Source organism: Paramisgurnus dabryanus, chromosome 10, assembly GCF_030506205.2.
Source record: "Paramisgurnus dabryanus chromosome 10, PD_genome_1.1, whole genome shotgun sequence".
In the NCBI taxonomy this organism is placed as follows: Eukaryota; Metazoa; Chordata; class Actinopteri; order Cypriniformes; family Cobitidae; genus Paramisgurnus; species Paramisgurnus dabryanus.
The window spans coordinates 25,827,978-25,849,547 of NC_133346.1; the positions used below are offsets into that span (position 1 = coordinate 25,827,978).

At 36.2% G+C, this 21,570-nt stretch overlaps 2 protein-coding genes and 1 long non-coding RNA gene across 4 annotated transcripts in view; 2 read left to right on the top strand and 1 right to left on the bottom strand.

The window, feature by feature from the left end:
* Nucleotides 1–2,195, bottom strand: LOC135718510 (structural maintenance of chromosomes protein 5-like). 2 transcript variants are annotated; one of them, XM_065240756.2, is made up of 7 exons: nt 2,025–2,195; nt 1,279–1,339; nt 924–974; nt 806–850; nt 669–733; nt 396–540; nt 1–298 (listed from the first exon to the last, which is right to left on the bottom strand). In XM_065240756.2, the coding sequence occupies exons 1-7, from the start codon at nt 2,051–2,053 to the stop codon at nt 23–25; spliced, it is 672 nt and encodes a 223-aa protein (XP_065096828.1). In that variant the 5' UTR covers nt 2,054–2,195; the 3' UTR covers nt 1–22. The 2 variants fall into 2 exon arrangements, with proteins under 2 accessions (XP_065096828.1, XP_065096829.1); XM_065240757.2 differs by having other exon boundaries at nt 1,279–1,437; nt 2,025–2,171.
* Nucleotides 2,196–2,314: 119 nt separating this feature from the next.
* Nucleotides 2,315–21,570, top strand: part of auh (AU RNA binding protein/enoyl-CoA hydratase) — a 47,822-nt gene continuing 28,566 nt past the window's right edge. The window contains exons 1-5 of the mRNA XM_065240641.2: nt 2,315–2,596; nt 2,902–2,969; nt 3,173–3,260; nt 10,054–10,140; nt 18,771–18,863. Coding sequence (XP_065096713.1) covers nt 2,377–2,596; nt 2,902–2,969; nt 3,173–3,260; nt 10,054–10,140; nt 18,771–18,863 — 556 coding nt within the window. The 5' untranslated portion in view covers nt 2,315–2,376. The remainder of the gene's footprint in view (nt 2,597–2,901; nt 2,970–3,172; nt 3,261–10,053; nt 10,141–18,770; nt 18,864–21,570) is intronic.
* Nucleotides 5,835–7,444, top strand: LOC141282919 (uncharacterized). Its single transcript, XR_012337793.1, has 2 exons — nt 5,835–6,807; nt 7,258–7,444. It is a non-coding gene; the product is annotated as an uncharacterized lncRNA (long non-coding RNA).

The window sequence follows — 21,570 nt, forward strand, 5'->3', positions numbered from 1 at the left end:
TCTTCCTCCCTCCCTCCATCCCTCACTCCAGGAACATTGCATTGACCTTCAAGCCTTTTTCATCAATGCAGTAGGACAAAAATTTCTCCATGTCCTCTTGACATTGAAAAATAAACATAAAGTCATCCTTTGCCTCAGGGAATTCATCACACATGACCCTTTTGATGGCATTTTGTTGGTCATCAATGGTCATTTGCAGAAAAGCAGGCTCTGTCACCTCCCCACGGAATAAGTCTCTGTGACTGTGTATCCAGTTCCACACTGTATACAGGTCTCTCAGAATGGTTGGCTGCTGCACCTGGTGAAGACACAAGTTGTAAATCAAATATACAAAATGATAATTGCACAATAGTGGCACGCATTTTACTGTTGGATATGACCACTAAAGTCTTTACCTTATTAATGTCCTGTTCAACCACAACTCTTCTGCTGGGCAACAGTTTGGTGGTGGTGGATTTCGAAACTCTAAAGACAGGCTGAAGTGTTCCCTGAAGGAGTTGGGATGATTCTTTAGTCCAGTATGCAAACCTCTGTCCATGCCTTTGGAATATATGCAAACATAGATGCCATCTATTAAATGTAATAGCTTTCTAGTTTAACTTTAACCACAGTGACTTAATACAGCCAAGACACTGAAATTATTATTATTATTAGAAAACCTATCATACCCTTCTAGGCAAAACTTTTCCATTAGCTGAATACACCACCACTGGTGAATCAATGGCACCTCCTCCTAAAACGCACAAAAATAAAAATGCGCACATAGCATAGTTTGAAAGCATAATTATGTGAAAATCCACCTTACCTCTGTAAATGTTAAAGGACATGATGTGCAGATGCTGAGAGCATACTGTGAAATACAAACAATACTGTAAGACTTTGATTTTACTGTCTAACAGCTTTGATGAATTAAACATTCTTACCATCAGCATGTAGACACCACAAGAATTCCCACTGCAGTGTTGAGGAAAACACTGGAAAAAGAAAAGTGCATTCACAGTTGGTTTTAAACAGTTTAAACATGCATAAATATATACCAGGGGTCTCCAACCCTGCTCCTGGTGAGCTACGGTCCAGGAGATTTTAGCTCCAACCCCAATGAAGCACTACTGAAGCAGCTTATAAAGGTGTTCAGTGTTGTTTGATAATTACAGACAGGTGTGTTGGAGCTGGGTTGGAACTGAAGTCTGCAGGAGGGTAGCTTACCAGGAGCATAGTCGGAGACACCTACTATATACTTAAAAAAAGCTTTATACAACTTTATTATTCAAAACCAACCTCAAGGTCTTTTCCTGTTTTCTCGGTCCATGAGCCTGGGTCAATGAAGTCTGCAATGTTTCTGGCATTCAAAAGAGAACACAAAATAAATAGATGTAATGTCTGATAAAATGATCAGTTCTGTAGCCTGAGAACAAATATCCTATAGGAACTTGAAGCCTATAAAAGAATAAAGAAAAGATTAAAAAAATCATATTAATAACTGATATCTGACTAAAAAATAAACTACATTAAGGTCAATTATTTATTAATACTCTGCTAGAAAAACAATAAAACATCACATAAATTCTTCAGATTTTATAAACTGATTGAAATCATTAAATTATAATTATAAATATAATGGTTATAATGGAAACTATTAGGGTCTCTGTGGGTATACTGGTATGTAATGGAATCGTTGGGTGAGATGTTTTCTGGCAGATGGGAACCAATATAACCCCAATTAAATCATACAGAAAAATGCCCAAAACACACCACAAAAAAATGAATGTTATACTTGTTTTATTGGTAAAGGCTAATGGTTCCTAATAGTATTTTAATGGAAACCATCAGAATCTCGAAAGCTCCTGTTGTTGTTTTTTCAGCAGGATACCCAAATATGGGAACTGAACAATTGGTAAACGTGGCTTAATATTTTCAAAATAATTTTATACATTAAACACATGACCCATGCTGTACACTTGAGTTAGTTTACTTTATTCATTATAAAATTTATCGGTAATTACTTTTAAATTATTATTCCTTACCTTTGATGGCAACATTTCCAAACGCACATTTCACCTTCCGCAACTCTGAAGGACAGTCAGGAATTTCTCTCTTTAAAAGAAATTTTTGAAGTCGTACATAAAATTGAAAGGAATCCATGTCGCTATTCGTCTCTCTCCACCGTAAAAACCAAAACTGATCCCAGGCGAGCAAACTGTCGTAAAACTTCGCCGATAACAGGAAGTGACGTAATTTCGCACATGCGCGGACCGATCGGGTTGCTCAAATCATGACGTATGAGAAATCCCGCAGTAGCCGTGCGCGTTGGTCATGTGACCTGAGAGACGTCACGGGCAGTTCAGCGTTGAAAGTCAAAGCATTACAGTCGGCGTCATGGCGGCATTAGCGAGATGTAGAACGCTAATCCAGCTTCTCCATCCGCAAAATAGCATTATAGACGGCGGGTGCAGATCGCAAGATGTTTTGCATTCAGTGATGTACAAGAGGGCGCAGTGTGCGCGTCACGCTTTCTTTGGAGAGAAGCGACTGTACAGCTCCGACGTTAAGTCCGGTGATGACCTGATCGTTAAATACTTGGACGGTGACGACTCAGGTAGACCGGATACCGTAACTGTACACAGAGTTTGAGTAATTCCTGCAAATGTAATGCCTACTAAGTTAATGAATAAAACGCAAATTAGCATCCTCTAGCAGTGTCCCTTGTAAGTGCTTTATCAATTAATGAGTCAAACATTTGACGTCTCATGGTTCTATAATTTGCACATCAACCTGACCTGACAAACTATATTATTAAATGTTGAAGAGGAAATAATTTTAGATAAAATCTAGAAAAATAAAGATTACAATGTGTCATGTCATTGTAAACTGATTTGTAGTATAAATGTTCTTTTATTTTAGGGATTGTTGTTTTTGGGATCAATCGCTCTAAAGCTAAAAATGCCATCAGCAAAAATCTTGTCAAACTGGTAAGTGTTCAGTATATTACATTGTTCTGTTCTTTCTCTGTTCTTGAAATTTAAAGCACTTTGCTGTTATCCTCTGAGGCCATCAGAGTAAAATAAGCACAACACTCCTTTCTTCTAAACAAAATAAAATACAACAGTGGACCTAAGTTCAGGGCCTCTTGTCTTTATCTCTGTGATCACCTTTTGATGTTTTTTTTTACTAGATGTCTGAAGCTATTCAGTCTGTAAAGAAGAACAATAAAGTGCGTACTGTCATCTTATGCAGTATGGTTCCTGGAATATTCTGTGCAGGTATTTAGCCACTGTGTGTAAGCATAAAGTTATATTCAACTTTGTTATGTTAAGCACACACTGTTCTACACAAGGCATATTTACGTACGGAGACCATGTAATAACAAATGTAACAACAAATTTTCATAACCCACTAATGTCACTTTAAAAATTTCTTCTCATTCAGAGTAATGAAGCGTCTCTGATACTAACAGGCAAGCATGGAGAAATTTTTCAGTTCAACAAGGAAAGTTGAGTCTAAACAATCTAAATAAAAAAATGCAGTTACTATATTTAGTTGGGTTTAATTGAGAACATTGAGGTTACCTCAAACTAACAGTTACCTTAAAGTAGTCATTTACATTTTTTGAGTTTATTAGAACCTATGCCACACCCCCAACTGTTGATTTTAAGAAAGCTTTTAAATAACTTTAAAAGCATAAAATGTTTTTCAAATGCAGTTAAAAAATTACCCTTTGTTTGAAAGCACATATTGGTATTAATATGATTCAAGCTTAAATGTGTTTTGTTTTTCACTACAAAACAGGTCTGAAGTATTTAGGTTTGAAAAATGTACAAAACAAATAGTTCAATAGCATCTTAGGGTGTTTTCACACATGTTGGTGCACACCATAGTACGTTGTATAATTTTTCAGTTAATGCGGTTCGTGTTCACACATTTTTTTACCGTTCTCGAAACGCCACACCGTACACCATGTGACAACTTTCAGTTCTGTCATTGGTCTCTGAAAGCTCTGACCCCCATAACCACCCCCACATGTTTCCATGACAACCAGCCTGACACGGAGAGTGAAGCTAACAAGATATGGGGATAAACGATGCACGTTGTGAAGTTTTCTTTTCGAAATTGTGCAACTATTCTATTAAAGCCCTTCTCATGGAGCCGTTTGCTAAAAATCCCGTAAATGTCACTATTTTTGTGTGTGGTTGACAGCTGTGCATTTATGAAATCATCTCTGCAACGGACCTAGATTGCCATGTTTGTTGTTTACCCACAATATAGCACCAGGTTCACGTCATGACGGAAGAACGTTCTGTAATTGAATTGGCCCAAGGTCGAGCAGCTTTCACACCACAGATGGACCGCACCAGAGTTTGGTGAAAGCCGCTCCGAGACCACCTGTTTAGAGTGGTCTTGGAGCAGCCGTTTAGTGCGCACCAGAGTGCGGCTCTTGTGTTCACACCGACCCAAACGAACCGCACTCGGACTGAAAGCTCATTTGGGCTGACCTTAACGGAGTATGTGTGAAAGCAGCACCCTTAGTGTGAAAACATAGGATGGGTTGCACCAACAAGGATTAGGCCTAAATCAAAGCTTATTTAATAATTCTGGTGCACCAAACTTTAAATCTGTTTAAAAATAATGTGGGTTACATTTAAACTGTCATTTTGATCCAGGTTTAAATCTAACAGTAAAACTAGATTATCTTTAATCCTGTTGCTCCATTACTTTAAACTCTGTTTTAAATCTCAGTTAAGGATTAACTTTAAACTTGCATATGAGGAGGTTTAAATATTTTTGTACAATTAAATATGTGGCAAAATCATCAGAAACAGACACCGCGAGCGTGGTGGCACTATTCAAAGATGCGTTTATTATATCGTCTCAATAGAGTGAGTTTGGTGCCTCAAAAAGATTATTAACAGCACCGGTGTCTGCTACCGATGCTCTTGCGCTTCTCCTCGGTCACGCACACTCACAATTAGGGTTGTAACGGTAAACCGGTTTGGCGGTATACCTTGATATTAACTTTTACGATTATCATACCGTTTATCAAAAAAAATAAAGTTTCACTCACTATATGACGATGTGAGCAAATGAATATATGCAGAGCAGTTCTCAGAGAATTTTATTTAAAAGAATCAAATTAAAAGAATGAAAAAGATTAAGAATCAAAGTTTACTTTTTTCGAAAGTGTATTTTTCCCCAAAATTAATGACATTTATTTCACACTTTACATTAATAAATAAATGACATGATTAGTTCAAATAAAGATTGCCTTGTCACTGTCAGTGTTGCCTGTCATTCATAAATTATTTTTAAAAATCAATTAAAGAATCATTAAGTTATCTATATGCTAAGCAGAGGCGTTTCCAGCATTGAATGACATTCGGGGCTTAGCTCAGATCATATTAAATACAGGGATCACTCAAAGAGTGTATAAAGCGTATAATAAGAATATTAACGTGATCTGTAGCATATAAAAGTGTACTCATCTAACTCGCGGCGTGTCGCAGGAGTAAAATATCATAAGAACTTTAATCTTTCCTCTCAAGTAGATTTTTGCACGTGCGTTTTACTCAGACATGACCTGAATGAGCTGATGATATCACAGAACAGCCAAAATCAACAAGTGATAAATAAACCTACAATACTGTATACCTACTGTATAACCATCTTATGTATGTACCATACAGAACGTCTAAAACATAATATAAACAGAACATCTAAAACTAAATATAAACGTATTGCTGCTGGAGACTTGCCATTGGCTGTTGTAATTGAATAAATAATGAGGTCAGTGCAAGAAAAGATTACAGGGGCTATTTTGGGGATGTTTTTATAAATATTATTTTGTTTCATGCACTGTAAAAAATCCAATTAATGAAATGTTGGACGGGCAAAAATATATAAGTTAAACCAATTTTTTTGTTTGAGCTAGTTGAGAAGACATATTATTTTAAGTCTAGATAAATCTGTGTTTAAAACATTAAATGAATGGTTATTTTCAATTCCAGTCAACATTCAGAATGGCTAATGTTGACTTAACTAATTAAGACAAATCAGGTAAATATGTGGACTTTGCAGCTTTGTTTCCCGACAACAAAATGCCCCTAATATTACTGTTATTTGGTCACAAAATGTAATTGTAAGAGTTGTTCAGGCGTGAATGTATGTGCTTAAAGTTTAAATATGCGGTCGGTTAATAAAGATAGCGTCTATTTAAAAATGTGCTCGGACACTTTCGGACGGAGCTCAATATGAGCTCCAGAAAATCACCGGCGCTTAAGTGCTCACACCCCGCCCAGCGCAGCCTCGCCTCGGCAAGCGCATCAGAAATCGACTGCTGGCTCTGATATCTCTGTGGCGTTTAAACGTGATTTAATTCATTTTAATTTCTCATACTTAACAATGAAAGGGTTATGTTTTAAATCATATTTTAGGATTGCACTTAATTGATATGGCTGTTGAGTGATGTTTCATATCTTTTACATTCGTTATAACCGGACTGCATGCGAATTTGAACTTCAGAGCTGAAGGAGCGGGTGGAGAAATAGTCCCAATATCATAACAATCTTAAATAAAACTTCTAAATATACCCGTGTGTGTACCCGTGTGCGCGCGCGCGTACGCGCGACCCGCTCGCGCGCGTGTGTATGTATGTACAGTATGTGCGTGAGTTTTTAATTTAAAATGTCTTAACTCGGAAGGATCTGGACTGGAACACAGGTCATTTCATCTGAGATCAATCCGCACCTAACAGCCTGAATCACTTACTGATTCACATGACACAAGTCATCAGCCGTTTCCTCAAGTTCACGTCAGGTAAGTGTTTGTAAATAAATGTTAATTTTAGACTATATTAATTGGCAAAGACGCAAATACTCGACGTTTTTGTAAAGATATAAGTTATATAAGGGTGTGTTATGTTATGTGTGCGAGTTAAAGTGGAGCTATTTTAGTTAAGATTACCGGACAGGGTTTATTACTCCGTCTTAATTATAATTGGGACATTTTTACAAACAAACCTTATAAAATACAATACTGGCGTGCATTTTGAGACAAAAGAATAGCACTCATATGTTAAGAGATGTCAGTATTTTAGTCAGTGATAAGTCCTGTTCGAGAAAACCGCCCAATAGTGTTTAATTCAATTACGTGTGATGTCTGAGGGAAATTTGGCAATTTTAGGGTATAAAGTCTTTCACCGTCAAGCTTTATTATATTAAACATGTTTTTATGTATGTATTTATATTCCTCTGTTTATCAAACCAGAGCGGTGATGATGTGGAGAGAGGCAGAGAGGGATGCATGGCGAAAGAAGTTCTCCTAAATGGCCCTGGAGATGTTCTGACTGATTTTGGAGTGCTTTTGGACTGTTTTATGCCCTCTATTTAGAGAAGACTTAATTCTGTATGTTCAGTCTGTATGATAAGTGAATAAAGCTTTTGTTTTTATGTGACTGAAGAAGTGAATAAAGCTTTTGTTTTTATGTGACTGAAGTTAATTATTTGTTAACAACACCAGCATAAATTATTTGATAAATAATTTTAAAAAGTTTATTAAGTATTCCCAAATAATAAATATTAATTGAAGTAACACATAAAACATTGAGTAAATACTTAAAATTTAATTGACAGAGTCTTTGCTGTAAGTTTTTAAAGATTCAACTGATTAAAACATTTTAGTTGAATGAACTATAAAGATAGTTGAGCAAACATACTTTTTTATATTTGAGTCAAAATTGGGCCAACTAAAAAACATCAATCCAGGTAACACTTTGGAGTCAGAAATTGAGTGAACGTAAAATTTCTGTGGAACTAGTTACTAAAAAATAATTCATTGAGCCAACAATTTATTTTTTACAGTGTGGTATTATGTTTTATATTATTACGTTTAATTTAATAATGCGTTAAATTATCTGATTTAAATATTAAAGATACTTTTTCAAGTTACCGTTGTAGAGATCAATGGTTCCATTCCGATAGTTAAATAGTGCTCTCGTTAGCTCCTCCCCTACCTGTTGCATATTCAACAGAGTGGGAGAAACGGAGTAGCCCATAGGCTACCGACAGCAAAGAAACGTATTCTATAGGCTAGATTTTTTGAAGACCTAGCTCTTTGTCTATTTCTAACAAACTGTATGCAGTAAAGCCAAAGGACAATGAAATAAGACAACTTGATTTAAAAGGGTTACATAGGCTTTTGTCCGGTTTCATATTTGTCAGTCAACTTTTCAAAATACATTCGGGATGTTAAACTTAAAACATTCGGGGCTGAAGCCCCGGGAAAATCGCCTGGCGACGCCCCCGTGCTTAAGCAACGAGGGGATAGACTTTAAAGAAGAGACGCTCTCTCTCTCTCTCTCTCTCTCTCTCTCTCTCTCTCTCTCTCTCTCTCTCTCTCTCTCTCTCTCTCTCTCTCTCTCTCTCTCTCTCTCTCTCTCTCTCTCTCTCTCTCTCTCTCTCTCTCCTCTCTCTCTCTCTCTCTCTCCTCCTCTCTCTCTCTCTCTCTCTCTCTCTCTCTCTCTCTCTCTCTCCTCTCTCTCTCTCTCTCAGTTCTCGGTTTCTCTCTTTTAATAATGAATTTAAATAAATGTGATAATTCGTTTAAATAAAAGCAATACAATGGCACTATACTTTATTTAAAACGGATGGAGTGCGAGCCTTAACTTAAGAAATTTATCGTCATTTTACCCGTCTGTTAAAAAATTACACTGTAAACATTAATTACAGCTTTAACTTGGCAAATAACCAATGTATAAGCGGGATAGTCCACGGCTAGCCATGCATTAAAGGGTTTTAATGCACTTCGCAGCTACGCGTCATGTGGTTCTTCGCCTCTACGTCGTGTTAACCCTTTAATGCATGGCTAGCCGTGGATTATCCCTTACATATCTGACCTTTGCAATATTTCCTGCCACACTGCTCCGTATATCAGTACAGTACAATAGATTGTTTTAACAGATTGTCAAATGTTTTAATTTGAATCAGCCCTTAGGTTACCGATGTATGCAGTGATTTATAATACAAAAATTACATTACCTGTGCCTGCATAAACTGTTTATTTCCTTTTTGAATCACGTCAACATTGTTGCTGTTAAATTACACCAGAAAATTCATCATGGCGGACTAAATAAATCGCAGATGAAGGTTTTAATACAGGTTAAAGTTTTAATCTAAGATTTGTTAATTTGTGTTTAAAAAGTGGTGCAACACAACTTGAATTAGAGTGGACATTCTGACAGGACGTTCGCTATAGTCTATTACCCGAAATGTGATTACCAAATTTCCACTATTTATTTAAATACCATCTCCTCCATACATTTAGATTACCATGTTTCAGTACCAAGATAAAAGATATATATTCATGTCCACCTACCTTTTATCAGTGTCCAGAGATTAGTGGAAGCACACCAACCAGTTGAAAGTGACACAAATTTTCAAACAGTTGCTGTGAACTAAAAACACCTCCGGTTTGAAAGCTCAAAATATCAAACGCTTCCGGTGGTCGGACTTGACATATTTATTGTCGTATTTAGTAAAAACATTCAACAACCATGCGGCGAGGAGTGTATTTTGCATGAGACGCATTGTAAAAGTCCCATTGTAAAAGAATTTCAACGCGCGTGCCCGCAATGTCAGCATTGCTATAATTTAATCCTTGTTGGTGCAACCCACCCTTAGAGTACAAACTGTGTTAAGGATGTCTTTATTATTAGCTGTTATAACTAAAAGGTGTTCCTGGGAAATTTTCTTCCCTGTGAGGGTTCCCTGGACCTGAAAAGTTTAAGAACTCCTGTTGTACATCACAACTGTAAGCATCAGGACAGATTACATTTTGAAGACTAATACAGAATGATTTCTCATTACGAAGGAAGATATTTTGAGGAATGTTTGTAACCAAACTTATCATGAGCCGCATTCAATTTCATAGTAGGGGAAAAAACATGGAAGTGAATTGGGCTGAGTTTGGAACCGTTTGCTTACGAACATTCCTCAAAATATCTTCTTTCGTGTTAATCAGAACAATGAAATTCACACAGTAATCAACACATGTTTTTCTAAACAGGTGCGGATTTAAAAGAAAGAGCAAAGATGCACCAGAGTGAAGTAGGACCATTTGTTGCTAAAGCAAGAACACTTATAATGGAGCTTGGTAAGTAAACAGCTAAAAAAATTCCGTTAAAGACATAAGAATGTACAGGTAGAGAGAATGTTACCAGTTCTTTAAAGGGCACATGACATGTCGTATTTTCTGTTTTATACTGTTGTCTGAGCTCTACTTATGACGTTCGCATGATTTTTACATCCAAAAACATCAAAAGCAACAAGTAATCGGCTATTTTGTACCCTGGTTTAGAGTAGAGCTGTACGATTAATCGTTAAAAGATCGTGATCTCGATCCGACCCCCCGAGCGATCTTAAAGGAGCATTTCACCCTGTGGAAACATTAATCTTTATTGAAAGTGTGTCATATTTGTAGTCAAAATGTAACATACATTTCGAATTTGGTGCCTATTTGACCAAGAAAAGGGTTTTTGTAGCCTCACCCCTCAACAAAGATACTGCACTTCCTTCTTTCAATGATGCAAAATGATGATTTTTACATCATTGAAAGAAGGAAGTGCAACACTGAAATCTGTATTTCTCCTGTCTCAGCGGCAACTGAGGAAATGATGCATGACCATTCAAAACATGACTGGGGTTCTAACGATACAAAGCTTAATGCAAATGGGTGAAGTGTCCCTTTAATCCAGCATTTCTACGAGTCAGGTAATTATATTTTCAGGGAGGAAAGACACAGTTCTCGCGACAACATGCAAAAACCAACAACAGTTTTAACATCAGATCGGGTATTGCGCAAGCCAGATGTGCTCGTGTTCATGTTTGCGCCGCCGGTACAACGGATGCTTTCGCCGAGAAGTTAGACAAAAAGAAACAGAAACTAAAGAGTGAGTGAGGCAGAGACGAAATGCGTAGGTACATCTGACAAGAACCCTGACATTGTTTAAGTACCAAAAAGAGGATCTTATTCCGGATCTTATGACTTCTGAAAGAGTTTTTAGACGGAAACATTGGCTGCGTTGAAATAGCCACACTTGCAGTCTTTACACTTGACCACTTGACTACTTATGCCTGGCTCAAACCACAGGATAATCGGGTTTACCCCAATTTTCCCCTCCCGAGAATCCGAGGGAAAATTGGGCAATGGACCTTGATTGGCTCCGAAGTTCGGGCCAGATTATCCTGTAATGTGAGAGGTTTAAAAATCTAAATTTACACCTTCTGATATGCTCTCAAGCAAATCGGGGCCGCCCCGATCTTATCAAACATGTTTGATATTTAGGATTTTAAATCCGCATAATTACGTCAGTACTTTCACAATAATCATTGAGAGACGGAGATGATTGACAGCTTTCGGGACCGCGAATCAAGCTGATGTACGGGTAGACAGCGCAGCCGGAGAAACAGTTTGTGGAAGTTAATGTTTCATTCTACTTTCATTCCGCCACAACTGCAGCTCGTTGGGCAGCAGGGGCGATTCTAGGATTTTCATTTTAGGGGGGCTCAGCCCCCAGTAGGGTATGATCAAAAAATATTATTTAACTATTAGGTTGTATACTACTAACCTTATTGCAATCCACTATTCCATTGTATTCCCTGTGTGTCACATATGGGACTAGAAAATTTTCATTTGGGAATGGAGATTTTTTTACAATGAAGACTTCCTGATTCATTATTCACTGTGCAAATACACATACACATTTCCAGTACAAACACATAATTTTACTGTTTGCATTTCTATGCTCACATAGAAACCTTAGCCAAGGATTTTTTTGACAAAATAAACTTTTAACCAGAAAATAAGATAAATGTGTGTGTTAACATAAATGTAAACATAAACCGGATTTGCTAATCTTATAGATTAATATTATTAGTTGATAGCCACTGTGTTAATCTGGGAATTATACAGATCTAAAATATAGAAAAGGGGACTGACCAACAAGTGATCTACCTTAATACTGAGTTGTCAAGATGCAGTATGATTTGGTTTTCAGGACAGGGTTTTGATTAAGCCAGGACAAGGCCTTAGTGTTATATTAGGATGTTTATGTAGTTTTTACAAGCATACCTTACAAAAATATTACAGGTGTGCATCTTGAGACAAAACAATGTGACTGATGTATTTTAAGATATGTTAGTGCAAGCTACTTTTAGTTAAGAACTAAAACTCAAACAGGCATTTTAGTCTTGAACTAGACTTAAGCCCTGTTTGGGAAACATGTCTATACTGTAGGTCAGGGGTCTCCAACCTTTTTATAAGCAAGGGCTACCACAATGGATAAAAATATCTGGATGGGTACTTACTTTCTGATATAGTTTAATCAAAACTATTTTCTTTTACATGTTGATACGTTTAAGTATTGTTTAAAATGTTAAGATAGGTAAACCAAGCCAAGCTAATATTAAAAATACCACATTGAACCCTCAAAAACTTACTAGGAATACACAATGCCAAAGACAAATACACAGGTGCCTTACACGTTTTAAAAGGTTTTCAGGAGTTCAAATGTTAAAATATTAATATTTTAAATGAAATGAAACCAACATATTTAATAAGCTATACTTTACTTATATTGTTAGATTTTAAAAAAGTTATTTTACTGCAAATATAAGGTGAAATGCCCATTAAAAGCTCGATTTGCACGTTTGATCCAGTTTTTCCACACAAAAAAAACTAGTTTTATAAAAGGATACACTTCACAATAATCTGGTATTTCGCTGCATGAAATGATCTGCCTGATGCGTTCAGTACAACAACCTTAAAGCAATGCATCACGCCAGCACCTGACTTAAAAACCTGTTACGTTAATAAGCAATATAGATGCGTGCTTTTACTGGTAACTTGACTGACCTGCTCCCTTCTTGGCGAATATTTCTGTGATTGATTTTGCAGCATCTCGCTGCGTCTGTCTCTCTCTGCGTCTCCTTTGTGCTGCATATTTGTTAGATAAAGCCAAAAAGCAGTGGGTTGCCGCCGTTTGGTCATGTGGTGGCATTTTCTCACCGCGATTGACTGACTCGTAGATTTTAAGAGGTCCGTCATTCATTCATATCATATTATTTCACATGTCAACCTGAGCTGACTGCACGGCAGGTTAGAACAGCCGCCAGGTCAAGATGGCCAGTCCGCCCTTTACTACTGATGTTCGCTCTGCTCGGACCCCCTGCGGATTGAAAAACGCGCTAAATCCATTCTGACTCAGATCAGGGGAGGAGCCGAAACTTGACGCAGCATTCCGCCTTTTCTAAAGAGTTTTTATAGGGGACTGAAGCGATCACAAATTAATGAATCAAATATTTTTTTTAGGGGGGCTGGACAGAATTTTAGGGGGGCTGAAGCATTATGCATTATTGCATTATGTTTTAAATATTACCTTACAGAAGCACAAAGTTTTTATCTGTATGACCATATAACCATAAAAGTAATTTAAGGGCATCATACATGCATTGCTGTTCAGTGTTCTCCGGCATGTAGGATATGTACTAACAAACATTACGTTATCACGCCATTATTCTTCGAAATATAAATGATCCGCTTGAACCTCACCCAAGTGCAGCGCTGATTGCTGAAACACCGCATACTTGAGAATCTGATGCGCCTCATATCGACACTTACAACGTTTCACATTAAATGACATATTTGTCAAAACCATTGGTAATGTAAATACTGAATTAAACACTACACTGCAAGATAAAATAAAATAGAATAGAATAGAATAGAAACTTTACTGTCATTATAAAAATTTAATGAAATTTGTTTAGAAGCTCTCAAAGACCAGCAGCCTCAGAAGAATAAACAACAAAAATAGACCACATAGTATATAGCTACAAAATAATATCACTGCAGAGTAGTATATATACAGTGGAATTAAATAATGCTAACAACAGTGCAAAAACAAGTTTCACCAAGTATCAGTCATTTAACGCTTAGCCTACAATAATATTCCTGTTAGGAAGGAACAGGAAAACTGAGCATTAATAGAAATAGCCTAGATCACTTGTAATAACTCTTAAATGTACAAAAATTTATGATATATTTAAAATATGTTTTTAAATAAATGTATTTAAATTCAAATAAATCTTGCATGAGGATTAGACTTGAGTTGGTGCTAGAATGTGCACACATCTACAGTATGCATTCAAACACTGCCTGCATAACACATCCTTAAAACGTATCATGATCGTTGCCTCATAAACAAGAGCTGACGAGGAGAAATCGCCTAGGTTTCAAATAGAAAGCTGCTAGAAAATGTAAATATTTAAAAAGAAATCATAATAAATGTGTCATAATCTACATTCCTTTATAACCTTTTCTCCTGAGGTGACGTGAAGTGCCTGCTCTGGCAAGATAATCTTAATAATATCCTGTAGTGTGTGATGCACTAGGATTTTTAAATCCTGTAGTGTGAGCATGTTTAGGATTTGAGAGAAGAATATCTGACAAGATTCTCTTTATGTGTGTGCTGCAACCAGATTCCATAATCTGCCAGGATTTTAAAAATCTTGTAGTGTGAGCCAGGCATTACATAACGTTTTCCTGTATTTGGCCCAAGTGTTCTAGCGGGCGTGAAGATCCAAGGCAGGCATGTAGAATTATTTACCTGATGGGACACACTTAGCAAGTGTAAAAATTTCAATCCAGGTAGTGGCAGCAATTTGCACCAAAACGTATTCGGGTTTTTTTAGCCTACTTAAAATATATTTTTAAGTTTTTCTCTAAATAAAATGAACACATAATCACTCTGAAATTAACATTTGATTAACTTAAATATTATCGACACTTATCTGAAACTTTCAGAAGCAGAATTCTTTGCACTTCTAAAATTTAATGTTAACTTAATGTTCAGGGTTTGTGAATCTTTAAAATCAAAAAGTTATTGAGACTCATGAGAGAATCGTGATCTTTATTTTAAGTAAAAGAATCGTGATTCTCATTTTATACAGAATCGTGCAGCTCTAGTTTAGAGACTGACTTGAGAAATGCTCGGTTTTAATGGGCGGGCCACATGACGACTTGGAAGTAAACGCCCACTGATTGGTTAACAGTTTTTGTAGTCAAACTAGCTTTTCGATACTCACTATCAGAGTTTACTGTTAAGTGAGTATCTTGCGAGTATTTTGTTAACGTGAGGGTCTATTTTATCATAAACCCTTATCAGGTGTGTGCAACGTGACACAACGAACACATATTTTGGACTCATAGGTAGTTACTAAAGTTTGCTGCGCCATTCTGCTCGGATCCAATATTGATGAACACATTGCTTTTTAAACGTAGTCTCTCTGTTTAAACAGCCACAGGGGACCGCCTTCTCTTCGTCCATTTATCCTAATCTAAGGTACGGAACCACAGAAATGTTACGTTCACTCAATTTCTGACTCCAAAGTGTTACCTGGATTGATGTTTTTTAGTTGGCCCAAACTTGACTCAAATATAAAAAAGTATGTTTGCTCAACTAGCTTTATAGTTCATTCAACTAAAATGTTTTAATCAGTTGAATCTTTAAAAAACTTACAGCAAAAACTCTGCCAATTAAAATTTAAGTATTTACTCAATGTTTTATGTGTTACTTCAATTAATATTTATTATTTGGGAATTTTTAATAATTTAAAAAAAATTATTTATCAAATAATTTATGCTGGTGTTGTAAAAAAATAATTAACTTCAGTAACATAAAAACAAAAGCTTTATTCACTTATCATACAGACTGAACATACAGAATTAAGTCTTCTCTAAATAGAAGGCATAAAACAGTCCAAAAGCACTCCAAAGTCAGTCAGAACATCTGAAGGGCCATTTTGGTGAACTTCTTTCGCCATGTATCCCTCTGGTCTGCCTCTCTCCACATCATCACTGCTCTGGTTTGATAAACAGAGGAATATAAATACACACACACATACATAAATACATGTTTAATATAATAAAGCTTGACAGTGAAAGACTTTATACCCTAAAATTGCCAAATTTCCCTCAGACATCACACGTAATTGAATTAAACACTATTGGGCGGTTTTCTCGGACAGGGCTGACTAAAATACTGACATCTCTTAACATATGAGTGCTATTGTTTTGTCTCAGAATGCACGGCAGTATTGTATTTTATAAGGTTTGTTTGATATAATTAAGACACCGTAATAAACCCTGTCCGGTAACCTTAACTAAAATAGCTCAACTTTAACTTGGACACATAACATAACACACCTTTATATAACTTATATCTTTACAAAAACGTAGAGTATTTGCGTGTTTGCCAATTTAATATAGTCTAAAATTAACATTTATTTTCAAACACTTACCTGACGTGAACTTGAGGAAACGGCTGATGACTTGTGTCCTTGTGTGAAACAGTGAGTGATTCCTGCTGTTAGGTGCGGATTGATCTCAGATGAAATGACCTGTGATCCAGATCCTTCCGAGTTAAGACATTTTAAATTCAAAACTCATGCACATATTGTACATACACACACGCGCGCGAGCGAGCACACAGGTACACACACGGGTATATTTAGAAGTTTTATTTAAGATTGTTATGATATTGGGACTATTTCTCCATCCGCTCCTTCAGCTCTGAAGTTCAAATTCGCATGCCGTCCGCTTATAACAAATGTAAAAGATATGAAACATCACTCAACAGCGATATCAATTAAGCGCAATCCTAAAATATGATTTAAAACATAACCCTTTCATTGTTAAGTATGAGAAATTAAAATGAATTAAATAACATGTTTAAACGCCACAGAGATATCAGAGCCAGCAGTCGATTTCTGATGCGCTTGCCGAGGCGAGGCTGCGCTGGGCGGGGTGTGAGCTCTTAAGCGCCGGTGATTTTCTGGAGCTCATCTCTGTCCGAAAGTGTCCGAGCACACTTTTAAATAGACGCTATCTTTATTAACCGACCGCATATTTAAACTTTAAGCACATACATTCACGCCTGAACAACTCTTACAATTACATTTTGTGACCAAATAACAGTAATATTATGAGCATTTTGCTGTCAGGAAACATAGCTGTCATAACTCCACATATTTACCTGATTTGTCTTAATTAGTTCAGTCAACACTAGCCATTCTGAATGTTGACTGAATTTGAAAATAACCATTCATTTAATGTTTTAAACACAGATTTATCTAGACTTAAAATAATATGTCTTCTCAACTAGCTCAAACAAAAAAATTGGTTTAACTTATATATTTTTGCCTGTCCAACATTTCATTAATTGGATTTTTTACAGTGTACGTCTTTTCTGACTTCTGGCGCGATCACATGGTGAACAGCGCTATTTTTAGCCTTTCATTGATAAAACTAAAGCAAAGGCTGAACTCCGCAGTTTTATTTTGCAAGCATGTAAAGTTGCGCAATCTTATTTCATCAATTGCACTGAAAATTCAAATAAAGCTCTTACATATGCATGTACAAAAACACTGACATAACATTAGTTCACGTCCATATAAACTCGTCATTACTCCAAGTCACGTTTAAATGACAGCAGAGAGACTCGCTCACATTCTCGACAGACCACCCCCTCACAGTATTTAGGACAGAAGCGGTCGAAAGTGAACAAAAGAGACAGATTTAAATACCAGGTCTCATCCACTTGTGATCAGATCGATGAAAATACATCTTAATACCAAGTGTAAACAGCCCCTTTGCAAATCCAGCGTTGACCTGTAGCTTGTTCCTCAAAGTTTTATTCAGTAAACACGGAGCAAATGTTATGTTTCCCTCTATGTCTCTCAATGAAAAACATCAGAGCACGCAAACTGCACGATGGCAGTCTCTCTGCAAATCGGGTCGACCTGTAGCTTGTTCCTCAAAGTTTTTTCCAGCAAACACAGAGCAAATGTTATCCTTCCCTGCTCTAAGCAGGCAAAGCAGAGCAAGGCGGGTAACCTCGCTCGTCCTGACGACATAACGAGGTACATTCCTGAACGGCTCATCTGAGCTGACTTATTTTCAAAGGCAGAGCACAATACAAAGGGCTCAGTTTACACCTATAACTGTTTTTAACCAATTGGAGAACACAAACAGGCTGGGGGAACTTATATTAAGGTTAAAAAACCTCATAAAGTGAAATTATCATGCCATGTGCCCTTTAATTATACGGCTTATAAGGAAATACCCTCATCACACATAAGTATGTCACACATAAGTGCGTTTTTGCTTTGCTTGTGTTTGTGTAATTGAAAATCTAAAGAGGTTGTTTGCACAATGGTCCCTTTAAACAGTTTCAATGTTTTTCAGAAAAATTCTTAGAACTTAATTTTGCTGCTTGCCAAGTTAAATACAATGCATGTAAGCTTAGTTATTTAGCTCATGCCATCTGTAGCAGGTAGTAACTTTTTTACAATAATTGATTTATGAACAATTCAAAATACTGTAATATCCAATATTAGTTTTTTTTTTGTCGCAGAATATTAATATGTTTGAATATGTCCTCACTTTATGTATAAAAAGGGAAATTAGAACTGATTTAGTTTGAGTGTGATTATGAAGTGCGGTATTCTTTCTGTTGTTGATTTGTTTCTATTGATCTTTAGTTTACTGTGTTGTTCATTTAACTTTTAACAATTTAACGATTTGCTACCTGTAAAGTACATCATATACAATTTAAAACACATACATTATAAAAAGCATTAAATTGTTAATTGCCCACCGTTTTCTAGATATTGTTTTAAAAAAAAAGATAAGTCAATCATGCACTGTTTTTATGCTGTGCTTTTTAGGGAACCTGCCCATGCCAACAATTGCAGCCATTGATGGGGCAGCTCTTGGAGGGGGTCTTGAAATGGCGCTTGCCTGTGATATAAGAGTTGCAGGTAGAATAAATGCTTAGTGTAATCACAGAATACATCTGCATATATTGTATATGAGCATTTCTTGTGATTTAACATATGAAGATGCTAAATTCTCTAGGTGCATCTGAAATGTTTACATGTCAATTAACATTTTTATATCAGACTCTTATTGGATTCTGTCTACAAACTATTTTGACGCTGGGATTACACGAATTTAAAGCAAAAGTATTTGATGAACATATAATACGTGCCGAGAGTATTCGGTTAATATCATTAACTAATTTGATGTGAGTGGCATTTAGCAGCTCTTGCATCTGAGGTCCTCAAATCCTTATTAGGCAGTCAGTTAGCAGATGTCTTCTTTCATGCATTTTCTTTTCACACTAGGAAATTGCACATGATGCTTTCACACATTTGCTCAGAATTTATTTTCACACCATATGTTTTTACACAAGATACCTTCATGTCAGCAGTGTCTATTTTAGAGCCTGTAATTGGCATAATTGCACAGTAACCGAATCTTGCCATTCAATAACAAATATTAGATCACTTAAATAGGTGAAAAGAACCTTTTGTTCTTTATAAAATTTAGATTTACATAATATAATATGGAAAGAAAATAACTCAAAATTATTAACACATACATGCACAGTTATCTGTGAACTGGATGCATGTTACAAATGTATTTTACTATCCACGAACAAATGTCTTAAGATTTGAATATGTGAAATTCAGAATTTGAATGAACGTGTATCGATTTGTACAAATGTACAAATACAAATGTTTTATTTTGTATTCAAATATCATAATTTGCGCATGCAAAAAGGGAGATGTGCATTTGTGGATCAGATGACACGCGTGCATTAATCCCGTTCTGTTCATTTGTATATTGAGACTTTCATTTCGCCGTTTAAAGCATTTTATGAGCCAAATACAAACAACTATCAATGAATGAACTAAACAGATGTCTTTGATTTTGTTTCCATTTTTTATTTATTTTAATATTTACGTGAATGTGCATCGATTTGTACAAACAGAGACATATTTGTGAATTCAGTTGGCATATTTCGTGTCATTATTTCACAATTTGTGCACGCAAAAAAAGGATGTGCATTTGTGGATCAGGCGACGCGCGTGCATTCATCCTGTTCTGTTCATACGAGTTTTGAGACTTAAGTTGCGTGGTTTGCATTGAAAGATCCACGAGCACAGCTGTGCTAAGAAAACAGTTACCACTAGTTGGCAGTCTAACGGAGTTTCACACATGGCGTTGAATTATGTTTCTGTGTTTCCCTTTAGTCTGGTGTTTTTATAGCATTACGTATATCTATATATATTAAATGTATTTATTACACGGCTCTCTGTAATGCTTGATTCTGATTTTTCAGTTGAGACATTTGCAGGTTCGTTCTTTTCAAATAATAACCGCTCCAAAGTAATAACGCATAGCCGGTACTACAATAGGTGGACTCCGCCCACCGTCTACTCCAGCCAATCAGACAACAAGCACACTGTGCTGACCAATCGTGGCAAGATTTCCCTCCAACCAATCACATTTTGTTTTACTGTTAGGTCGGGAACACAGTTGAATTTCATCAGGCAATCTTTTGTAGGCTGCATACATCATCAAGACTGTCTTATTTTAGAAAATTAACTATTATAAAGTTGACTATTATTCTCAGTTAGTCGTTAATTGTTGTAAAATGCTTATGATTTGCGGATGTAATGCTCAGTTAACTTAAATTAACCAGACGTGATGACTTATGCAGCCTGCATATGCGACCTCCGGAGGCTGCAGCCTTCCGATTGAGGAACGGGCACTGTTGACAGTTGTCAATAATTCTTTACTAGGGATTCTCTTAATACACTTTGTGGTAAGGTATGTCAAGGTTAATATTTGTCAAATTAAATTGATTAAAACCGGTTTTTAGCAGTAGTTTACTCCACACGTGGCTTTTTGGTTCCTTCTGTTGCCGTGTTGGTTTGTTTCCTGGCTGACAGTAACTAAGTTTAGCATTTTGTAAATTCTGTTAATATAGCATATAGCCTTTCTTGAAATAATCCGGCTACAATCTTAAAGACGTCTTGGTTTCAATTTTGCTAATCCCTTATGTAATATCAAACTCCTGTTCTCAGGTAATTTTAATCCTTTTAAGGTTCCATTTTAATGTGAGGTGGAAATTGGAAAGGCTTGTATAGTTTGGTCTGTTCCTGATTATTTATATTATTTGACTAAATTATCAATAGTTGAAGAACAAAATACTGTTTTATTAGATTATAATCTATAGTTTGGAATAATACTATATAACCCATTATATTTACTATTAATTTAGTAATTTCCCTGGTTTTTCTTCTTTCTTGTAAAGCTGTTTTGAAGCAATGCAACTTTGTAAAAAAAACACTATATAAATAAATCTGGCTTGGCTTAACTTAAAATTAAATTTACACCCCATTTAGAAATTACAGATGTGTGTGTGTGTGTGTGTGTGTGTGTGTGTGTGTGTGTGTGTGTGTGTGTGTGTGTGTGTGTGTGTGTGTGTGTGTGTGTGTGTGTGTGTGTGTGTGTGTGTGTTTGTTTACATTTAATATTTAATTTACTTAAGATACGATATTGTGTTCTATATAAATCTGTACTACTTATTTCAGCACACTCTAACAAATGTCTGCATCTAAGCTTACACAAAGGATTAGCTTATTTATTTGTTCCTTCAAATTATTGATTCATAAA